Source organism: Pyrus communis, chromosome 9 (assembly GCF_041283825.1).
Source record: "Pyrus communis isolate YQ-2024b chromosome 9, ASM4128382v1, whole genome shotgun sequence".
NCBI lineage: Eukaryota > Viridiplantae > Streptophyta > Magnoliopsida > Rosales > Rosaceae > Pyrus > Pyrus communis.
In genome coordinates, this window is record NC_142573.1 from 17,584,050 (window position 1) to 17,602,360 (window position 18,311).

Genomic DNA, 18,311 nt, shown 5'->3' on the forward strand with positions numbered 1-18,311 from the left:
ATATGATACATGATAAAAAAGTCCTTGTTTACAAGGCATAGAAAAGAACTTTTTACGGACTTAACCTATTTGTAAACAATCATTTTGAATTAAGAAGTCTAAGTAAATTGTGGCACAAGTAATCAACTTATCTAAAGACTAAAAAGACAATCTATTAAACAAAGATAACCGTGGCATGCTCAGATCTCCCTTAGTTTTGATTGTGAGCCTAAATGCCTACCAAAGACCGCACAAAGGCACCTTTCAAACTAACTCCAAACTCATGATTCAGAAAAAATAAGCGGCAAACCTTGCCTATCAGGCAAGACAAGAGGAGTTATGCGCGGGACATTCTAGCCTGAGCAGCAAGCACTCTCTTATTTTCTCGCTTGCTTTCTCTGTCCTTGAAGTTGTGCAAGGCCATACCATCGATAGGACCTCACCTTTAACCAAACAGGCGATCTGGATTGAACAAAATTTGTTAAAAAGTTAATTGTGATTTCCCAAAAGAAAAAAAGCGAATTAAGAGACTCTAAAAATCCAAGCAAGTAAAAAAAAAAAAACAAAAAACAAAAAACAAAAAAAAAAAAACAAAAAAACAAAAAAACAAAAAAAACAAAAAAAATCCCTTAGCGGTATGAGTGAAATTTTATTGGTAACAAAAAAAAGAAGTTACACCTAGTCAGAGGGGACATAAACCTTACCCCTCATAATACAAAGAAAAGAAGAAAAAGAACATGAAAAAAAAAGGATGACATAAACCTTACCCCTCCAAAAACGAAAACATAAAAAATACAAGTGAAAAAGGATGGGACGTGAAACCTAATCTCTCTAGAGCCAAACCAAAAAGGTCAAAACCAAGCCCACTTATTGTAAGATACCAGCATGAACCAGACCACACATAATAGTACAACAGACACTACCAACAGCTGCAACATGAATTTCAAGGACTAAGTCATTTGCCCCCTCCAACCTCTTTTGGCTATTAACTGCCTCCTCCTCTTGCTAAATGTCTCTACAAACCATTCATGCTTCTTGTCTGCAAAAGCGTTCCCGGCAACGAATCCGACAAGTAGACCACAAAAAACTCTTGGAAGAACCATGTACCAATCAAACTTAAATGCAATTTCAGGGTCTTCATCTTCTTGGAAGATCGAAGGTGGTAAGGATGTTGAGCTCTTTGAATCCTTGCATTTCTTTGACAGAGGTTTTCCACACAAACCCGAGTTTCCTTGGTATGAATCTTCCTAAAATATATTAAATTGCTGGCCAAGTGGTATAGGCCCCCAAAGATGGTCATGGGATACATTGAAACACACAAGGAAATTGAGTTGGCCAAATTACTGGGGATACTTCCTGATAGCTGGTTTCCAGAGAGATCCAATGATTTAAGAGCTGTCAAGTTCCCAAGAGATGAGAGTATGAGAGCACTGAGAGTGTTGTTGGAGAGGTTCAACAAATGAAGGCCTCTTAGTTTCCCAATGATACCTGCTGGAATCTCTCCTTCAAATCTATTGCTTGATAGATCTATAAGTCTCAGAAGATAAGGGGTCTTCAAATATTTCAACTCAGCTCATTTGGCAAGAATTGTGATCTTGTATTGATAGATATAAGTGGCATTAGTTGCGTTGGTTGAAGATACTTCAAAATAAGTTTGATTGGTTTCATTAACAAATTTCACGAAATTCCAGTTCTCCAAGTAGTTAGAGGGCAACATACCGGAAAAACCATTGTGAGATAGATAAATGATGCATAAGTTTGGGAACTCATGGTTACTTGAAGGCTTCCCAATTATTCCACGAAATTCATTATAAAGCAAAATGAGAGCCTTTAACACTGGCAGTTCCCCTAACCAAGATGAAAATATGTCTCTGATGTAATTATTTCCGAGATTAAGAAACTCCAACCGAGTGCAATGAGCCATAGATCTTGGTTACTTGGTACCTTCCCCTGCAAATGATTGTCGCTTAAATCTACCATTCTCAAACTACTTTTGTTTGGACATAGTTGAGGAATATCTCCATCAAAAGAATTGTTCGACAAGTTAAGTACTTCCAAAGCACTAGAGTTCCCCAAACATTATGGAAGAATACGACTTAGGTTGTTGTCGGCCAAATCATGAACTTGTAGATTCATGCTGCAGAATAGTGGTGAAATCTCACCGTTATAATCATTGTTTGCAACATCATAAGTTATGATTGATTGGGGTGGAATTGGCAGTGAACCTTGTAACAAGTTGGACCTTACTGCAAAAAATACCAGATTTTTCAATGAAAGAATGGGTGGATTTTGGTCAAATGACTCGAGACCTGTTAAGACGTTATGCGACAGAGCCAGATTCTTCAGAGTTTTTCTAGATGCATTACAGAATCATTTTGGTATTTGGCCATGAATCCTGTTGTTAGAAAAGTTTAGGTCATACAACTCGTCCTGGTTTTTTTGAAACCCTGTTAAGTTGCATGAAACCAACCTCATAATTTGAAACTTTGGAAGAGTAGCATTCAAATTGGGTTTAATTTGCAGAGAAAGTTGGTTGGACGATAATCGAAGTTTCTTTAAATTTTTGAGGTTCGAAAATTGATCAAATTCAACTAATTCCCTCAACTTATTAAATGAAAGGTCTAGATAAGTTAATTGGGCCAAATTTCTTGTAACTCAATATGAGATTTGACCAGTTAGTTTATTAGTACCCAAGTTTAGTTGCATAAGTTATGTCAAGTTAGCAAGAAAACATGGGAATTTTCCCATTGAGTTGGTAGACTCAAGGCCCAAATGATCAAGTGCAGTTAACTTTCCAACCCAAGACTAGGATTAATCAGAGAGTAAAGATTGGTATTTTGTTGTGAAAATTTCTTTTCGAGGCCAATACAATGGATCATAAAATGAAGAAATGTCAAGGTAAAAGAGCTGAGTAAGGTTTCTGAGTGAAGACGAAACATGGGGATCAAAATTACAACGACAGATGCCAAATACAGTTAAGGAACGAAGATTTCCGATAGACGTAGGCAGTGGACCAGAGAAACTTGCTTCCCCAACGCTCAATTTCTTGAAGGAATCGTTCCTGTTAAAGTTAAGAAAATAACCTGTTAGTTTAAAGTTCTTGTGAACATAAAGAACCTCTGAGTTTGGTAGATGGAAAACACCAACAGGGAACTCCCCATATAACCCACAATGGGGAAGTTTGAGAGATGTGAGGGATGATGTATTGACAAAGTTATCAGGAAAAGTGGAGAATATTTATACCCAACCAGATGAAGTTGTTTTAAGTGGGTCATGTTTTGGACTAGGATTCTTAGATTGGGTTTTATCAATGTTATATAGACACCATATCGAGTGAAAATTTTATCATTGTATGACAAATCAAGGAAAGATAACTTTGATAGCTTCGAAATTTCAGATGGAATCTGGCCCGAAAATAAGGACTATGAAAGGTTGAGATAGGTTAGACTCGTAAGGTCACAACCTAATCTTTATGGTATTTGAGACAAATTGAAGTTGTTATCCGAGAGATCAAGTCTCTCTGCAAGTGAACAAGTTGGAAGAGGCTGTTGTTGGAGTTGATAGAACAATAGTGACAGCTGTTGCCGAGTTCAAGGCCAATGACATGGCCAGACTCTTCATCGCACTCAACATCATCCCCCGAACAGCAGTTACTCTGATTCTGACGTCCTCCTCATAACGTCCAAGATGCAACCTTCGGATACGCGTAAGTCTCCTCAGAAGCGGAGCTATCAATCAGAAAGCTATTCTTGAATTGTAACAATACAGAGCACTCAACGAAATGTGCAAGTGTCCGCACAAATGAAACAGAGTGAGTGACATTGAGTAAAAGCAAAACAATACAACGTACAGAGAACAAGTTAAACCATGAAGATCTCATTCTCATTCCCATTCCTGCTCCCATGACTGGAATTTTTTTTTTTTTTCCTTCCAATGACTATAAATGTTTTTTCCTTCTCTCGTAAACAAGAAGAGCAACAGAAGTGCTCTTATAAAACAACCAAATTTCTAAAAAGCACTAGACCCTACTACTTTGTTTTTTTTATTGTACATATATTTCCCCTTTGTGCTTCAACACACATCCGTAAGGATGACAAGGATCGAGCTTCAAGCAAGGATTAAGATGCTGCCATGTGTTAGTAAATTAGGCATTGTAGCTGTTAAGTTAGTTATGTTTGTTGTCAAATAGGTTGCTTAGGGAGTAAGCAATGTGACTAGTATAAAAGGAATGATTACTCTTGTATTCTTAGTAGTTAAGAAATATGTCAAAGAATTTATCTCATTTCTTGCTCTCTCTCTCTCTCTCTCTCTCTCTCTCTCTCTAAACTTGTCTCTCTATTTCTTCGATCATACTGTCACCATTGATGAACTTGAAACTTAGTTCACTGCATTTCTACATGGTATCCTCGCCGGCAATAGGGAATTCTCTTCAATCCTGACTTGTTCTGCTTCCGCTACCTTCTCTGATTCTGTTTGTGGTATGCAATCTTCCCCGATCTTTCTATGTTTAGCTGAATCTTGCTCCTATTGAAATCTAGAATCTTGAATATATGATGTTTGATGAAATGCGTTCAAAGATGTCTTCCTTCTCCCTCAAATTTTTGCACCAATCTGTCCTCTGAATAGTTGTTTTTCTTACAAATTAATCAAGAAATAGTGTCTATCTGCAACCCTAATTTCTTCAAGAATTCAAGAAAATATGATTACTGATGCGCAATTACAAGTAGTACAGTCTCCAATTACAAGTTTGGTTCCGAATGTCTCTACTTCTGTTACTGTGAAGTTGGATGATACGAATTATTTGGTCTGGCATTATCAATTACTATTGCTGCTTGAGAGCCATGGTATTCTTGGATTTGTGGATGGTACAAAAATGTGTGCTTCTCGATCTGTTGAAGATTCAGACAACGAAAGTGTTGAAACTGAGAATTAGCAGATATGGAAATTGCATGATTGAGCATTGATAAAATTAATCATTGCTACTCTTTCACCTACTGCTATGTCATGTATAGTTGGTTGCACTAGTGCACATGAGATGTGGATGAGTCTGAGAGATAGGTTCTCTTCAGTCACAAAAGCTAGTATTTTTCAGATGAAACTTAAGTTGCAAAACATTCAAAAAGGTTCTAACTCCATTTCTCAGTATTTACATAGAATTAAGGATGTTCGTGATCACATGTCAGCTGCTGGTGTCTCTTTTGAGGATGATGACATCGTGATTCTTGCATTGAAATGTTTACCCTCTAAATATAACACCTTCAGGACAGTGATTCGAGGCAGAGAAAATGTCATTTCACTTGAGGACTTCAGAGCTCAGTTACTTGCTGAAGAGGTTACAATTGAGAATAATCAACTTTCTAGTTCTTTTGTAATTGCAATGCTTGCCAAGGATAATGAATTAAAGTGCAAACGTCTTATGCTTGAAGAAAGCTCCTCTCACAGTAAGGGCTCATCTCAGACTTCATCAGCTCAATATCATCATGGTGGTTTTTTCCACTCAATGGACTCATTCTGACAACTACAAAACCAATGGTACTACCTATAATTCTGGAGGCTACATGGGTTTTAATAACTATAGAGGTAGAGCACGGGGAAGAAACAATTATGGTCATAATCCTAGAATCTCTGGAAATAATAGCCTTGGCATTCTTGGACCTGCTAATCCCCATATGTCCACTTGCTCAAAGCATGGGAATGATGTTCCTACTTGCCAGATATGTAACAAAAAGGGTCACATTGCTTCTGATTGCTTTTAGAGGAACTCTTCTACAATTGTGGCATCTTCTCCCATGCAATGCCAAATTTGCTAGAAATTTGGACATTCTGCAATACAATGTTGTCACAAGGCAAGCTTCTCCTACCAAGGAAGATCACCACCATCAACATTGACTGCAATGCATGCCAATTATCAACCCTCAGCACCTCAGGAGCAATTTTGGATGGCTAACACATGTGCCACCTCTTACATGACTTCTGAATTGAGCAATCTCAACATGGCTACTCCATTCATTGGTGCTAATACTATAGCGATTGCTAGTGGTTCAGGTTTGCCAATATCTCATACTTGCAGTTCAACTTTACATGTCCCTAAATATGCATTTCAGTTAAAAGAAATATTGCATGTTCCTTAACTCTCTCAACATTTGTTGTCAGTCTATAAGTTGTGTAAAGACAACAAATCTTGATTTATCTGTGATGAATTTTACTTTTGGATTTAGAACAAGATCACGGGGACAATACTTCTCAAGGGACTGTGTAGAGATGGCTTGTGCCCGATCCCATTTCATATACCTCAACATATACTTGTTGGAGTTTGAGACCCTTTTGTCCCACATTGGTCAATAGTATTTTTTCACAAGCCTTTATATAGGCTTATTCACTTTTCTTAGTAATTAGAACTTGGACCATTTGGAAATGGATTGAAGGCTTGGGCCTTATGGTTGTGTGGATTAGGCTTGAATATAATATAGCCTAAATACAATTAATATTAATTAATCAAGACAAGGGCCTTGGGCCTTGGAATTTAAAATTAATCAGATTCATTAATTTTAATTTTTGGATTAAGTTTTTTAATTAATTTATTAATTAAAAAACGTTTTGATTAAAAGACACAGCTATTAGAAAGAGTTGTACTTTTTGATTAAAAGACACAGCTATTAGAAAGAGTTGTGTGCTTTCAAATACACTGAACAGGTATTTGAAAGGGTGTGAAACAGCCTATATATTTGCAATCACAGTATCTAAGTGAGGATCATCTTTTCTTCCTCCTTATCTTCCGTACAAAATTTCCAGAGAGTAAACACACAATGCAATTCGCTAGAGTTCTATAATCCAGTGCGGGTTGTAGAATTTGGTAGTTGTATCATGGTCGAGCAGACGTTGTAGAACCACAAGCACAAGAGTAGGACGGAAATACTGTTCAAATGACATAGCTTTTAAACTAGCCTCTACTTTCTGTGATCAAGTTAGTATCATTGATATTTTTATATTAGTTTATGTATTTATTGTATAATTTCATTCTGCACGTCAAGTATATTTGGTAAATAAAATATTAGAATTTCAAGTTCTGTTTATTTCTGTTATTTTTGTTTATTTCTGAATTGTTCTCCAACAATACTTACTCAAGCATATGAAGCATCTCACTCACTCAAACAACACCAACACTGCTTTCTTGGTCATCAAGTCAATACAAGTTTGTGGCACAACAGATTGGGGAATCCTTCCAATGTTGTTGTTTCAACAATGTTGCACCAATCACAGATACCATTCTCTGTTGATCAATCAAAGCATGTGTGTCTCTTGTCTAGAAGGAAAAATTACTAAGCTTTCATTTCCTTTTCCTACAAATAAAACTGTAAAACCTTTAAAGGTTTTACATAGTGATGTGTGGGGACCATCACCAATTGTATGAGTTGAAGGTTACAAATTCTATGTTACTTTCATTGATGAATGTACTAGGTTTACCTAGATATTTCCTTTAATGAATAAAAGTGAGGTGCTTTAAACATTTGTGCATTTTCATGTTGTTCTGTTAACCCAATTTTCTGCAACTGTTAAAAAATTTCAAAGTGATGGTGGTGGTGAATATTGTACTAAATTCCAACAGTTTTTGCTAGACAAAGGTATTATATATCAAAGATCATGCCCCTATACACCTAAACAAAATTGCCATGCTGAAAGAAAACACAGGCATATTGTTGAAACTACATTAACCCTACTAAGTACTGCACAATTGCTATCTCAATTCTAGTTTCATGCATATGCAAACTTTGCATACTTGATCAACAGAATGCATTGTCACACATTGTCTATGAAATCTCCATACACTTGTATATTTGATAAGCCTCATGTTTTGACACATTTAAAAGTGTTTGGTTGTAGCTGTTATCCATTGTTAAATCCTTACAATACCAATAAACATCAATCCAATACAATTCAATATGTCTTTTTAGGGTATGCAGGTCAATACAAAGGTTATATTTGTTTCAACCCAATTTCAGGCAGGTTTTATGTTTCAAGACATGTCATTTTTTATGAAACTAATTTTATATTGATTTTTTTATAGAGATAATAATACAAAAAGCAATAGAAATATAAAATGTTGACGTGGCTTAACCGTGACCGCACAAATAGGAGGGGATGGGAAGGGCACCCAAACAGGAGGGCAGACAATCTGCCTCTTTTTTCCCTTCCTTTCTTCTCAGTGAACTTCAATGAATTATGCATGGGTATTTTTTTTAGTATAATGATATTTTACATTAAGGAAATGAAGAATTCGGCTAAGCCACACAATGAGCAACCTAATTTGATATCAAATTTGTTATCTACGAGATTCAAATATAAAACATCTCACTTAAATAGAGTAATCACTCATTTTAGTGATGTAATTACATTGCTCACAATATTTAATTTACCTATTATCTAACATAAAGGGTATTATTACCACTATAAGACTTTGGGATTTACTATTTTCACTTACATTTGGTCAAATATCTTAATAGATAGGGTGTTTGGTTTCTATCCATGCATTCTAGATTCAAAACTCCCCTCTCGCAAATTATTATAATACTTTCGAGCCCTTCCCTTCCTCTTACTAATAATTTGTTTTTGCTTTTTATTATTTACACTTAATAATTATCTGTTCTTACCTACCAAAATTCAAAGTTTCCATTTTACTCTTTTAAAGAATAGAGAGAGAGAGAGAGATATATATATATATATATATATATATATATATATATAAAATAAAATATAAAAAAGAAAACTTAAAACAGTAGTCGGAGCTCTCACTGGAGTCGGCGGCTCCCAACTACCTCCTTTCCCATCCTCTTCCATCTCCGTTCTAGTCCAACGCATGGACCCACTTTTACGGCTTAGTCTTGAACCAAATTGCACGCCTTTCACTATCACCGCAAGCATTCTCGTAAAGGGATTAGTGTGAAACCATATTTTTGCTACTAATTAATTAAGGCTTATAGCCTTGAACCAAATTATACGCCTTTGATTGTCACCACAAAGAACTGCCAAAGACCATTTCTGGAAATTTGAAGTTGGATGATAAATTATAGGGAGTTAAGATAGATGAAAGTGTAGTGGTTTTTCACTTGTAAGTGAGGTCTTAGGATCAATTTTCACCAAATAACCAAATTCGAATTTGAACTACATTATTGTTAGCAAATTATGAGACTTAACCCATCATCTTCCTTTAATATAAATAATATCGATTGTTAAAAAAAAAATATAGATGAAGGTGAGTCTGGTACATCTCTATAGTTAGAAGGGAGTGATGCATAGACAAATTTGTTTCAAAACTTAGTAATGCCCTTGTGTATTTCTAATCCTCGCACCCTTACTTCCTACTGTTACGTATCAATTTTGAACGTATCTTGAGATTGGGGCGTGAGAAAAAGTGTATGTGCAAATGAAGAACAACGAATGATGTTGTCGAGGAAAAAACAAAACAATACAAGGTATAGAAAACAAGTTAAATCACGAAGATTCCATGACTGTTTTTTTCCTTGATGATTAAATTGTTTTTCGCTCCCATGTAATAAAAGGAAGAGGAACTGAACTCCATTCATAGTCACAACTCCTCATTGCTTTCTTTCGATAAGCTTAAAGCTAGGTGAGTGGTTACAAATAATGTTGATCTTTAAAGAAAAATAAAAACATTAGACCCTAACCTATAAAATTAAAATTTTCATTGGAGATGACTCTTATGCCAACAAAATTTTTCTTTATCGATTTGAAATTTGTTGGCAAAATGATATTTTCTAGTGTGTCTTTTCCATCTCTATCTCTCATATCATCAAATCCTACCCTTTTAGAGACAACTTTGCTAGTGGATGACTAGTAATGGTGGAAAGAAAATTAATGAACAGATTGGTGAGAAAAAAAAAATTAGCCACTTCTGATCATATTTGCAATTCTTTTTATTTCTGTCGGTAACTAAGATAAGGCATACTTTTTCTATTAAAGACTTGTCGAGACAGAAGTCATTGAACATAAATAAATTAGAAAGTAAAAATAATTCTATTCTGATATTTCCTAGTCTGAGCTTAGTGCTCTTGCAAACCTTACAACGATTCGTATCTTAATGCTTACAACCGAGACAAACTTTTTAAGACACAGCCAATTCCGGAAAGGAATAGGGTGAAGATGGTTGTTTCTTTTTTAGATGGTGATGTGCATGTGCGTTTATGGGGGAACAAATGCAAGAGTCTATATTTCACTCCCTGATCCCGAGCTACGTTCAGGATCACACGACATCACCACGTTCTTGATCATCAAACCTCTATGTTAGACTGCCTACATACCCTACAACAAGATCAAGCCATTTATAGTTCACCCTTCCTTTAAGCTCTAAAATTCTCAAGGCATTAATTGACAAGAACATCGAGTTCCAAAATCACACAAGGGAACCAATTGAGCATGCCTTGCTAGATTTTCGTCTACATAATGAAATCATATGTGAAACAAGATTGTCATTCACCTATATCACAATATTTTCCAACACAATCCACAATGACAATAATTAAGTGATCCAACGAATCAAAGATGCACAATGTTAACATTTAACTACGTTAATCAATCAACAAAATCACATATCATTTCACGAATTTAATAAGGAACTCACCATAATTCCCTACCTGGATTCCAAGCAATAACATGAAAACTTTAATTTACAAACATATCCACTGTGAGCAATTCCTATGCACTCGAATCTAGGTTTTCTGACTAACTTAATGGAGACTAACAAGAACAGGGATTTTGGACCACTCCACGGAATCCAACTAAAATATGGTCGCCTATCGAAATTAACCAAGTACAACTAATCCTCACAACCCTAGGTAGGCAGTGATCACCCATCGCATTTACACTAAGCATGATCACCCCCATCATATGTACGGTCCTCAATCGCGAATATAACAAGCAGAACCGGATTCTAACTCTAGGTAGTGATCACCCATCGCGGATATACCAAGCATGGTCATTCCTAGAATGCGTATAGTCCCACATTGCAGATATACCAAGCAAAACCATAGGCATAGTCTAATCATGCAGGCAATGATCACCCATCGCGGATATACCAAGTATGATCACCCCTATTATACGTACAATCCCCCATTGCGGATATACCAAGCAAAACCATATCCTAATTCTAGGTAGCGATCACCCATCGCGGATATACCAAGCATGATCACTCCTAGAATGCGTATGGTCCCTTATTGCAGATACACCAAGCAGAACCATAGGCATAGTGTAATTGTGCAGGCAATGATCACCCATCGCGGATATACCAAGCGTGATCACTATCATATGTACGGGCCCCTTCACGGATATACCAAGCAGAACCGTATCTTAACTTTAGGTAGTGATCAATCATCGTGGATATATCAAACATGATCACTCTTAGAATGCGTATGTTGTCCCCCATGGCAGATATACCAAGCGGAACCATATGTATAGTCTAATCGTGAGACAGTGATCACCCATCACGGATGTACCAATCATGATCACCCTTGAAAACGTATGATCTCCTATCGCAGATATACCAACCATAACCATCTTTGTACCACTAAATGCAACCGATCACCACACATCTTATCGTCTACCTCAGCACTTATGATTTACAATGTGAGCGCACACACTATCAATTTCACATGACAACTAAATATATTGACATACAAACATACAAGTTCTATAGAATACTTCTAATAAGGTTCGAGGCTCATATTTTCGTACTAGTAATCATATACATCATTCGTAACAACTGTAAGCTCAATAAACATGTATATCAACCGTAGTTGTTTTCAAGTAAGGTGCCATTGTGATTCCAACTAAATACCAAGAATAATGGGTTCCTCTAATTGGAGAAATTTTTTACTCATCAAGATTCATATCAACTCTAGTTGTTTTCAAGATGAAGGGTGAGATTTTTCTAGTGGAGGAGACTCATGGAAGACCAAATATGGATCAATTTTAACTATAAAAGATAAAGAAAATAAAATGTTTCAAATCTTGAAAAAAAAAAAATTAAAGTTTCACATTGGTAAGAAAAAAAAGTTGTCACTTTTCATCACACTAGCAATTTTTTTATTTCTGTAAGTGGACTCGTGTGTCACCTGCCGTGGTGGTGAATGAAACGCCAAAGATCCCCTTCTAATTTGTATATAACTGAGGGGGTGGGTTGAGATGGTTATTTCCTTTCCTTTATTCTTAAGTGAATTTTAATGAATTATACATTCTGAGTTTAAAACTCTCAATTTCCAAATTATTGAAATAGTTCCAAATTCTCCTCCTCTCCTTAATAATTTTTTTTTTTTACTATTTGCACTTAATTAATTATCTGTTATTACTTAGTAAAATTCAAAGTTTCCTATTTACCCTTTTAAAGAATAAGTTGTAAAATAAAAAATAAAAAATAAAAAAAACAGTGTGGGAGCTCTGACCGGAGTCGACGGCTCCCAACTACCTCCTTTCCCCGCCTCTTCCATCTCCCTTGTAGTCGTATGCATGGATCCACTTTTAAGGCTTAAAGTCTTGAACCAATTACACGCCTTTCACTATCAGCGCAAAAATTCTCGTCATGGGATTAGTGTGAAACCATATTTTTGCTACTAATTGATTAAGGCTTATAGTCTTGAACCAAATTATACGCCTTTGACTATTACGACAAAGTGTTTGGAGGTGTTTGTTATAGTCGCATTCCTGAACAATTGAGACACAAGCTGGAGGAAGCTTCAACCAAAGGTATTTTTGTTGTATCTGTTAAAACCAATGCTTAAAATATCAGTAACTGTGGAAATATTGATAAGTAAATTTGTGGAAATATCAACGGACATATTAAATATCAGTTGCTTTCTATAATTCTTAAACATTGATTTGGACGAAGTATAAGATTTTTTTTCGATATTTAATAGATGTAGAAAAAAATATCGACGATATATGTCGATTTGATCCTAAAGTTAAGAGTTTTTCCAATACAAGGTGAAGTTTAGACTTCACCCCCCATCTCCATATCTTTATATGATTTTTTAGATATTTCTATGAAAATATCGACTGCATCAAAGAAATTTTAAACCCTGGTTAAAACAATGAGTGACTTTGAAGGAAAACAAAACAATACAAGGTATAGAAAACAAGTTAAACCACGATGATCCAATGATCTTTTTTTTTTTTCTTGATGATTAAAGAAAAATAAAAATATTAAACCCTAGCCCGTAGAATCATGTACTTTTCCATCTATATCTGTCATATCATCAAATGCTTCCCTTTGGAGACAACGCTAGTGGATGACTAGTAATGGTGGAAAGAAAATGAACAGATTGGTGAGAAGAAGAAAAAAGTCACTTTGCTCTCCTGCGGTTTAGAGAGGACTCAGCCTAACATAATACATCTTCGTAATGAAAATTGAGTGGAAACATGAAAAAGCCTTTGGAGAACAATAACAAGAGTAATTAATGACAGATTCTCACTCAAATCATGCTTCTGAAGAAGATAAAATGTTTCACTTGCCATAAAGACTCTATCTCCACAGCCGCCTTCTTTTGCTTCTTCCTTCTTTCTGCTGGAAAATAGCTCTCCGCGTCATATTTGCATTTCTTTTTAGGGGTGTGCTCTCCACACACCCTTTTTTACTTCTCACACAACTCTTGTTGATTTATGTCCCTTTATCTTCTTCAATTCATCTGATTCAATGGTCGAAAATTAAAAGGGTGTATGCGAAGTAAAAAGGGATATGTGAATATCACATCCCTTCTTTTTATTTCTATAGGTTACGTGCCATGGTGATCGATACGCCCATAAGCCCCTTCTGATTAGTATATAATTAAGAGGGTCGGATGAATAATGGTATGGTATTTATAACTAGCTTAGAAAATTTTTACTTGTATATGTTAAGATTTTGTTTTTAGATGAGTACATAAATTTTCAGTCTTACAGTGAGACGCTTTTTTTTTTTTTTCTTTTGGTCAAAGGTGAACATAATAATTATTGCATGCAAATGATGAATTGACTTCAAGTCTTCAATAAGCGTTGTGATGAGTCACATATGCAAACCACGACTTGACTTCAAGTCTTCAAGTGATGGTGATCACCTAATTTTATCTGCTCGAAGTATATTATGTTCACATTCTTTAATATCATATGAGCGTACATATAAAACTAAACGATCCAGTTTGCAAATTAATACATGCAAACGATGAATGACTTCAACTGAGGTTGCCTAATAGATACGCAAAGCTTCCCTATAGTAGTTGCATCCAAACGACTTACTCTGATCCAAAACAAATGTTTCCTGGCCGACAGGTAAAGAAGAAGAATCTTGAAAAGAATTCACGACTTCCAAGTCTTCAATTGATTGAGACCAATTCTCCCATTTTTTGAGCGGATTGATTGAAATTGATAAGTTTCTTTAATGAGTAATCTATATTCTACCTTCAAGAGTTACATGTTCCCATTCAATCCTAGACAAAGAGGCTTTAGTGAAAAATAAAGAAAAAAGAGTGCAAAATGATACTTTTTTTAACGCTTATAACGATCTTCAAAAGTTAGAAAATAAATTTGCCAAATTTTTAATACCCTTGTCCTTAATCGCTTGACTTCAATTGAGGTTGCCTAATAGATACGCAAAGCTTTCCTATAGTAGCTAGGCTAGCTAGAGCCGTTGCAATTCATCAATTCATCACTAATCAATCGACTAATCAATTCATGACTTCCAAGTCTTCAATTGATTGAGACATCAATTCATCACCCACTAATCAATCGACTCATGCTTTTTTATTTATTTATGCTTTGCATGAGTTGTGTCTATAAAAGGAGTTAACTTCTCTACTCTTAATTATACGAGAGCCATAAAACAACATTTCCTATAACCAGAAACACACTGCCATGAAAATGGAATCTTTGTTGTCCAAGTTTGCCTATTTGCATTGCCTTCTTTTGCTATTACTCAATGCTACTCACTGTTTTTCATATGTGCAGACTCAAACACAGACACTTTGCCATGCTGACGAGCATTCCTTCTTGTTACAATTCAAGGAAAGCTTTACGATACACAAGTCAGCTTCTGGATCTTCTTTTGCTTATCCGAAGATAACATCTTGGGCTCGAGAAGGAGATCAAAATCAGAGTAACTGTTGTTCGTGGGATGGTGTTGAGTGCCATGCGGAGTCTGGCCGTGTCATTGGCCTTGACCTCAAGAGCAGCTGTCTCCATGGTTCTATAAATTCCAACAGCACCCTCTTCCGACTTGTTCACTTGCAGATGCTTGACCTCTCAGATAACAACTTCCATTCGTCTGAAATACCATCGAAATTGGGCCATGACCTTTCGAGTCTATCCTATCTCAACCTTTCACTGTCTGCATTTTCTGGCCAAATTCCATCTGAAATTTCAAAGCTATCCAAACTGTCTACCCTTGATCTGTCTCACAATCATGGTTTGGAGCTTAGGATGTCCAACATGAGAATCCTAGTCCAAAACTTGACCAGCATAAAACAACTTCATCTTAGTGGTGTAGGCATATACTCCACTGTGCCTGATATCTGGGTCAATGCATCTTCTCTCACATCTCTCCATCTAAGCTACTGTGGGTTGTATGGGGAATTCCCAGTAGGCATTTTCCACCTACCAAACCTAGAGGAACTTAGTTTATACTCGAACACAAAGCTAAATGGTTATTTTCCCACTTTTAACAGAACCAATTCCCTCAAAACATTGGATGTTTCAGGGACAAATTTCTCCGGTGAACTTCCTAGTTCTATCGGAAACCTTCATTCCTTAAATTACTTTGGTATCTCAAACTGTGGTTTTGATTCCCATGTTCCACTTTCTTTTGAAAACCTTACCCAGCTTAGTTTCCTTGACATGACTTCATTTCATGACGTTTCCGCAGGCCAATTCTTAGTTCCTGATTCCTTGTCTTGTTTTGGAAAATTAACCAAGCTCAACTACTTGGATCTTTATGATAATAACTTACGGGGAAATTTCCCACGTTTTGTGGCTAACCTGACCCAACTCATGTTCCTATATTTGTCTAACAATTCATTAACTGGTGAAATCCCTAAGTCGCTTTTCCACCTCAGAAATCTTGAACATCTGAGCCTCACGTCCAACTATTTGCAAGGAGAATTTCCTAAGTCGCTTTTCCACCTCAGAAATCTTGAACGTCTTGGCCTTTCCAGTAATAATTTGAGTGGATTAGTTGAGTTTGATGAGTTTTCCAACCTCAAAAAGTTGAAGGTACTTGGTTTATCGAATAACAGGTTATCCGTGCATGTCAAATCAGGTTCGAGTGCTACTCTTCCAAAGTTCGAATATCTAAAGTTGAGTGAATGCAACTTGACAGAGTTTCCAGAATTTTTGAAAAATCAATACGAATTGGGATCCCTAAGCCTTTCTATTAACAACATTCATGGCCAAATACCAAAATGGCTCTGGAATGCAACTAAAGAAACTTTGGTCAATCTCCACCTCCGTTCTAACTTCTTAACAGGCTTTGAGGAAAATCCAATCACTCTTCCATGGAAAAATCTACAGATTTTAAATCTTGCTAATAATCAGTTTCAAGGGTCATTGCCAATTCCACCACAATCTATCACGTCTTACATTGTCAGCAACAATAGTTATAGTGGAGAAGTTTCACCATTGTTCTGCAACTTGAATTATCTTCAAGTTCTTAATTTGGCCAACAACAACCTGAGTGGCACTCTTCCACAGTGTTTAGGGAAGTCCAGTAGCTTGGAAATACTGCATTTGATGTTTAATTCTTTCCACGGCAATATTCCTCCATTTTGTGCTAACAAAAATAGTTTGAAATTTGTTGGGTTGGGTTACAATCAGTTACAGGGGAAGCTACCAAGATCAATGGCTGATTACACTCGGTTAGAGTTTCTTCAAATTGGCAACAATCAGATCAGTGACACCTTCCCTTCTTGGTTAGGGGTACTTCCAGTATTGAGGGGTCTCATTTTGGGGTCGAATGCATTTCATGGGATAATTGGGAAGCCTCCAGCTAATCATGAGTTCCCAAACTTGTGCATCATTGATTTATCCGACAATCTGTTCTCAGGTATGTTGCCTTCTAAGTACATGGAGAACTGGAATTTCATGAAAAATGTTGTCGCAAAAGAGGGAAGCCAGTACTTTGAAGTCTCATCCAACGACAGCACAAATAAATATGGAAATTTCTATCAATATTCATACGAGATGATAATTCCTGTAAAAGGTGTTGAGTTGAGATATGTTCAGACCCCCTATGATCTGAGACTCATAGATTTCTCAAGTAATAGATTTGAAGGAGAGATTCCAGCAAGTATCATTGCGAGTCTAAGAGCACTTCAGTTGCTTAACCTCTCCAACAACACTCTCTCTGGTCAAATCCCCTCATCTCTGGCGAACTTGACTGCTCTTGAATCGTTGGATCTCTCTCAAAACAAGCTCTCAGGAATGATCCCCGGTAGTTTGGCACAACTCACTTTCCTTGGGTACTTCAACGTGTCGTATAACCATCTTTGGGGGCCTATACCACTTGGCCAACAATTTGGTACATTCCTAGAAGATTCATACCAAGGAAACTCAGGTCTGTGTGGAGAGCTTTTGTCCAAGAAATGCGAGGGTTCTGAGAGCCTGAGGCCGCCGCCACCATCAAGCTTTGAAGAAGATGAAAATGCTGGATTTCCCCTTGAGTTTGACTGGTACGTAGTCTTACCGGGAGTTGTTAGCGGACTAATAGTGGGAGTGGTTGCTGGAAACACGTTGGCAGACAAGAAGCATGAATGGTTTATGGAGACATTTAGCAGGAGGAGGAAGCCAACAACCGCAAGGGCGACGAGGGGACGCCGAACTTAGCTTGATGTGTCTACCGGCTAGAGAAATGTTTAGGCCTTCAAGGCCAATGTCATTTTTTTATGATTTCTGGTGCTTCAGCATATGTTGTTATGTTATATTACAATAATGGGTTTCTATAAGTTTGCTTTGTATAATATTTCTACTTGATCAAATTCAGTGTTATCAACTTAGTTGGAATTGCGTTGCCCGTTTCCATTTGCTTATAGGTCAAAACTAGCAAAAGTGCCGCGCTCCGCTATAGGTTTTAAATTCGTAGTTTATAACAAATATGAATCATTTCCCAAAAAAAGAGAGAGAGAGTTTGAATAACAGTACATAATAATCAATTGATACTCAAAAGCTACCAACAACTTAACTGCATTCACAAACACATATATCACTATGCACATAATAGATACTTCTGAAAATTCCATAAAATCACAACTAAACCAACATGGTAAAATAAGTCTTTAAGTTACATTACATTTGATTTACTTTGC

General features: G+C 36.4%; 1 protein-coding gene and 2 pseudogenes across 1 annotated transcript; 2 read left to right on the forward strand and 1 right to left on the reverse strand.

Moving 5' to 3' along the window:
- Positions 1-929: 929 nt before the first annotated feature.
- Positions 930-3,883, reverse strand: LOC137740459 (receptor-like protein 6; annotated as a pseudogene).
- A 404-nt stretch (positions 3,884-4,287) lies between these two features.
- LOC148694354 (uncharacterized) lies at positions 4,288-6,110 on the forward strand (annotated as a pseudogene).
- Positions 6,111-14,610: 8,500 nt separating this feature from the next.
- On the forward strand, positions 14,611-17,984 carry LOC137740278 (receptor-like protein 7). Its single transcript, XM_088699457.1, has one exon. It carries the CDS (start codon positions 14,872-14,874, stop codon positions 17,830-17,832), a length of 2,961 nt encoding a protein of 986 aa, XP_088555583.1. The 5' UTR covers positions 14,611-14,871; the 3' UTR covers positions 17,833-17,984.
- Positions 17,985-18,311: the final 327 nt, after the last annotated feature.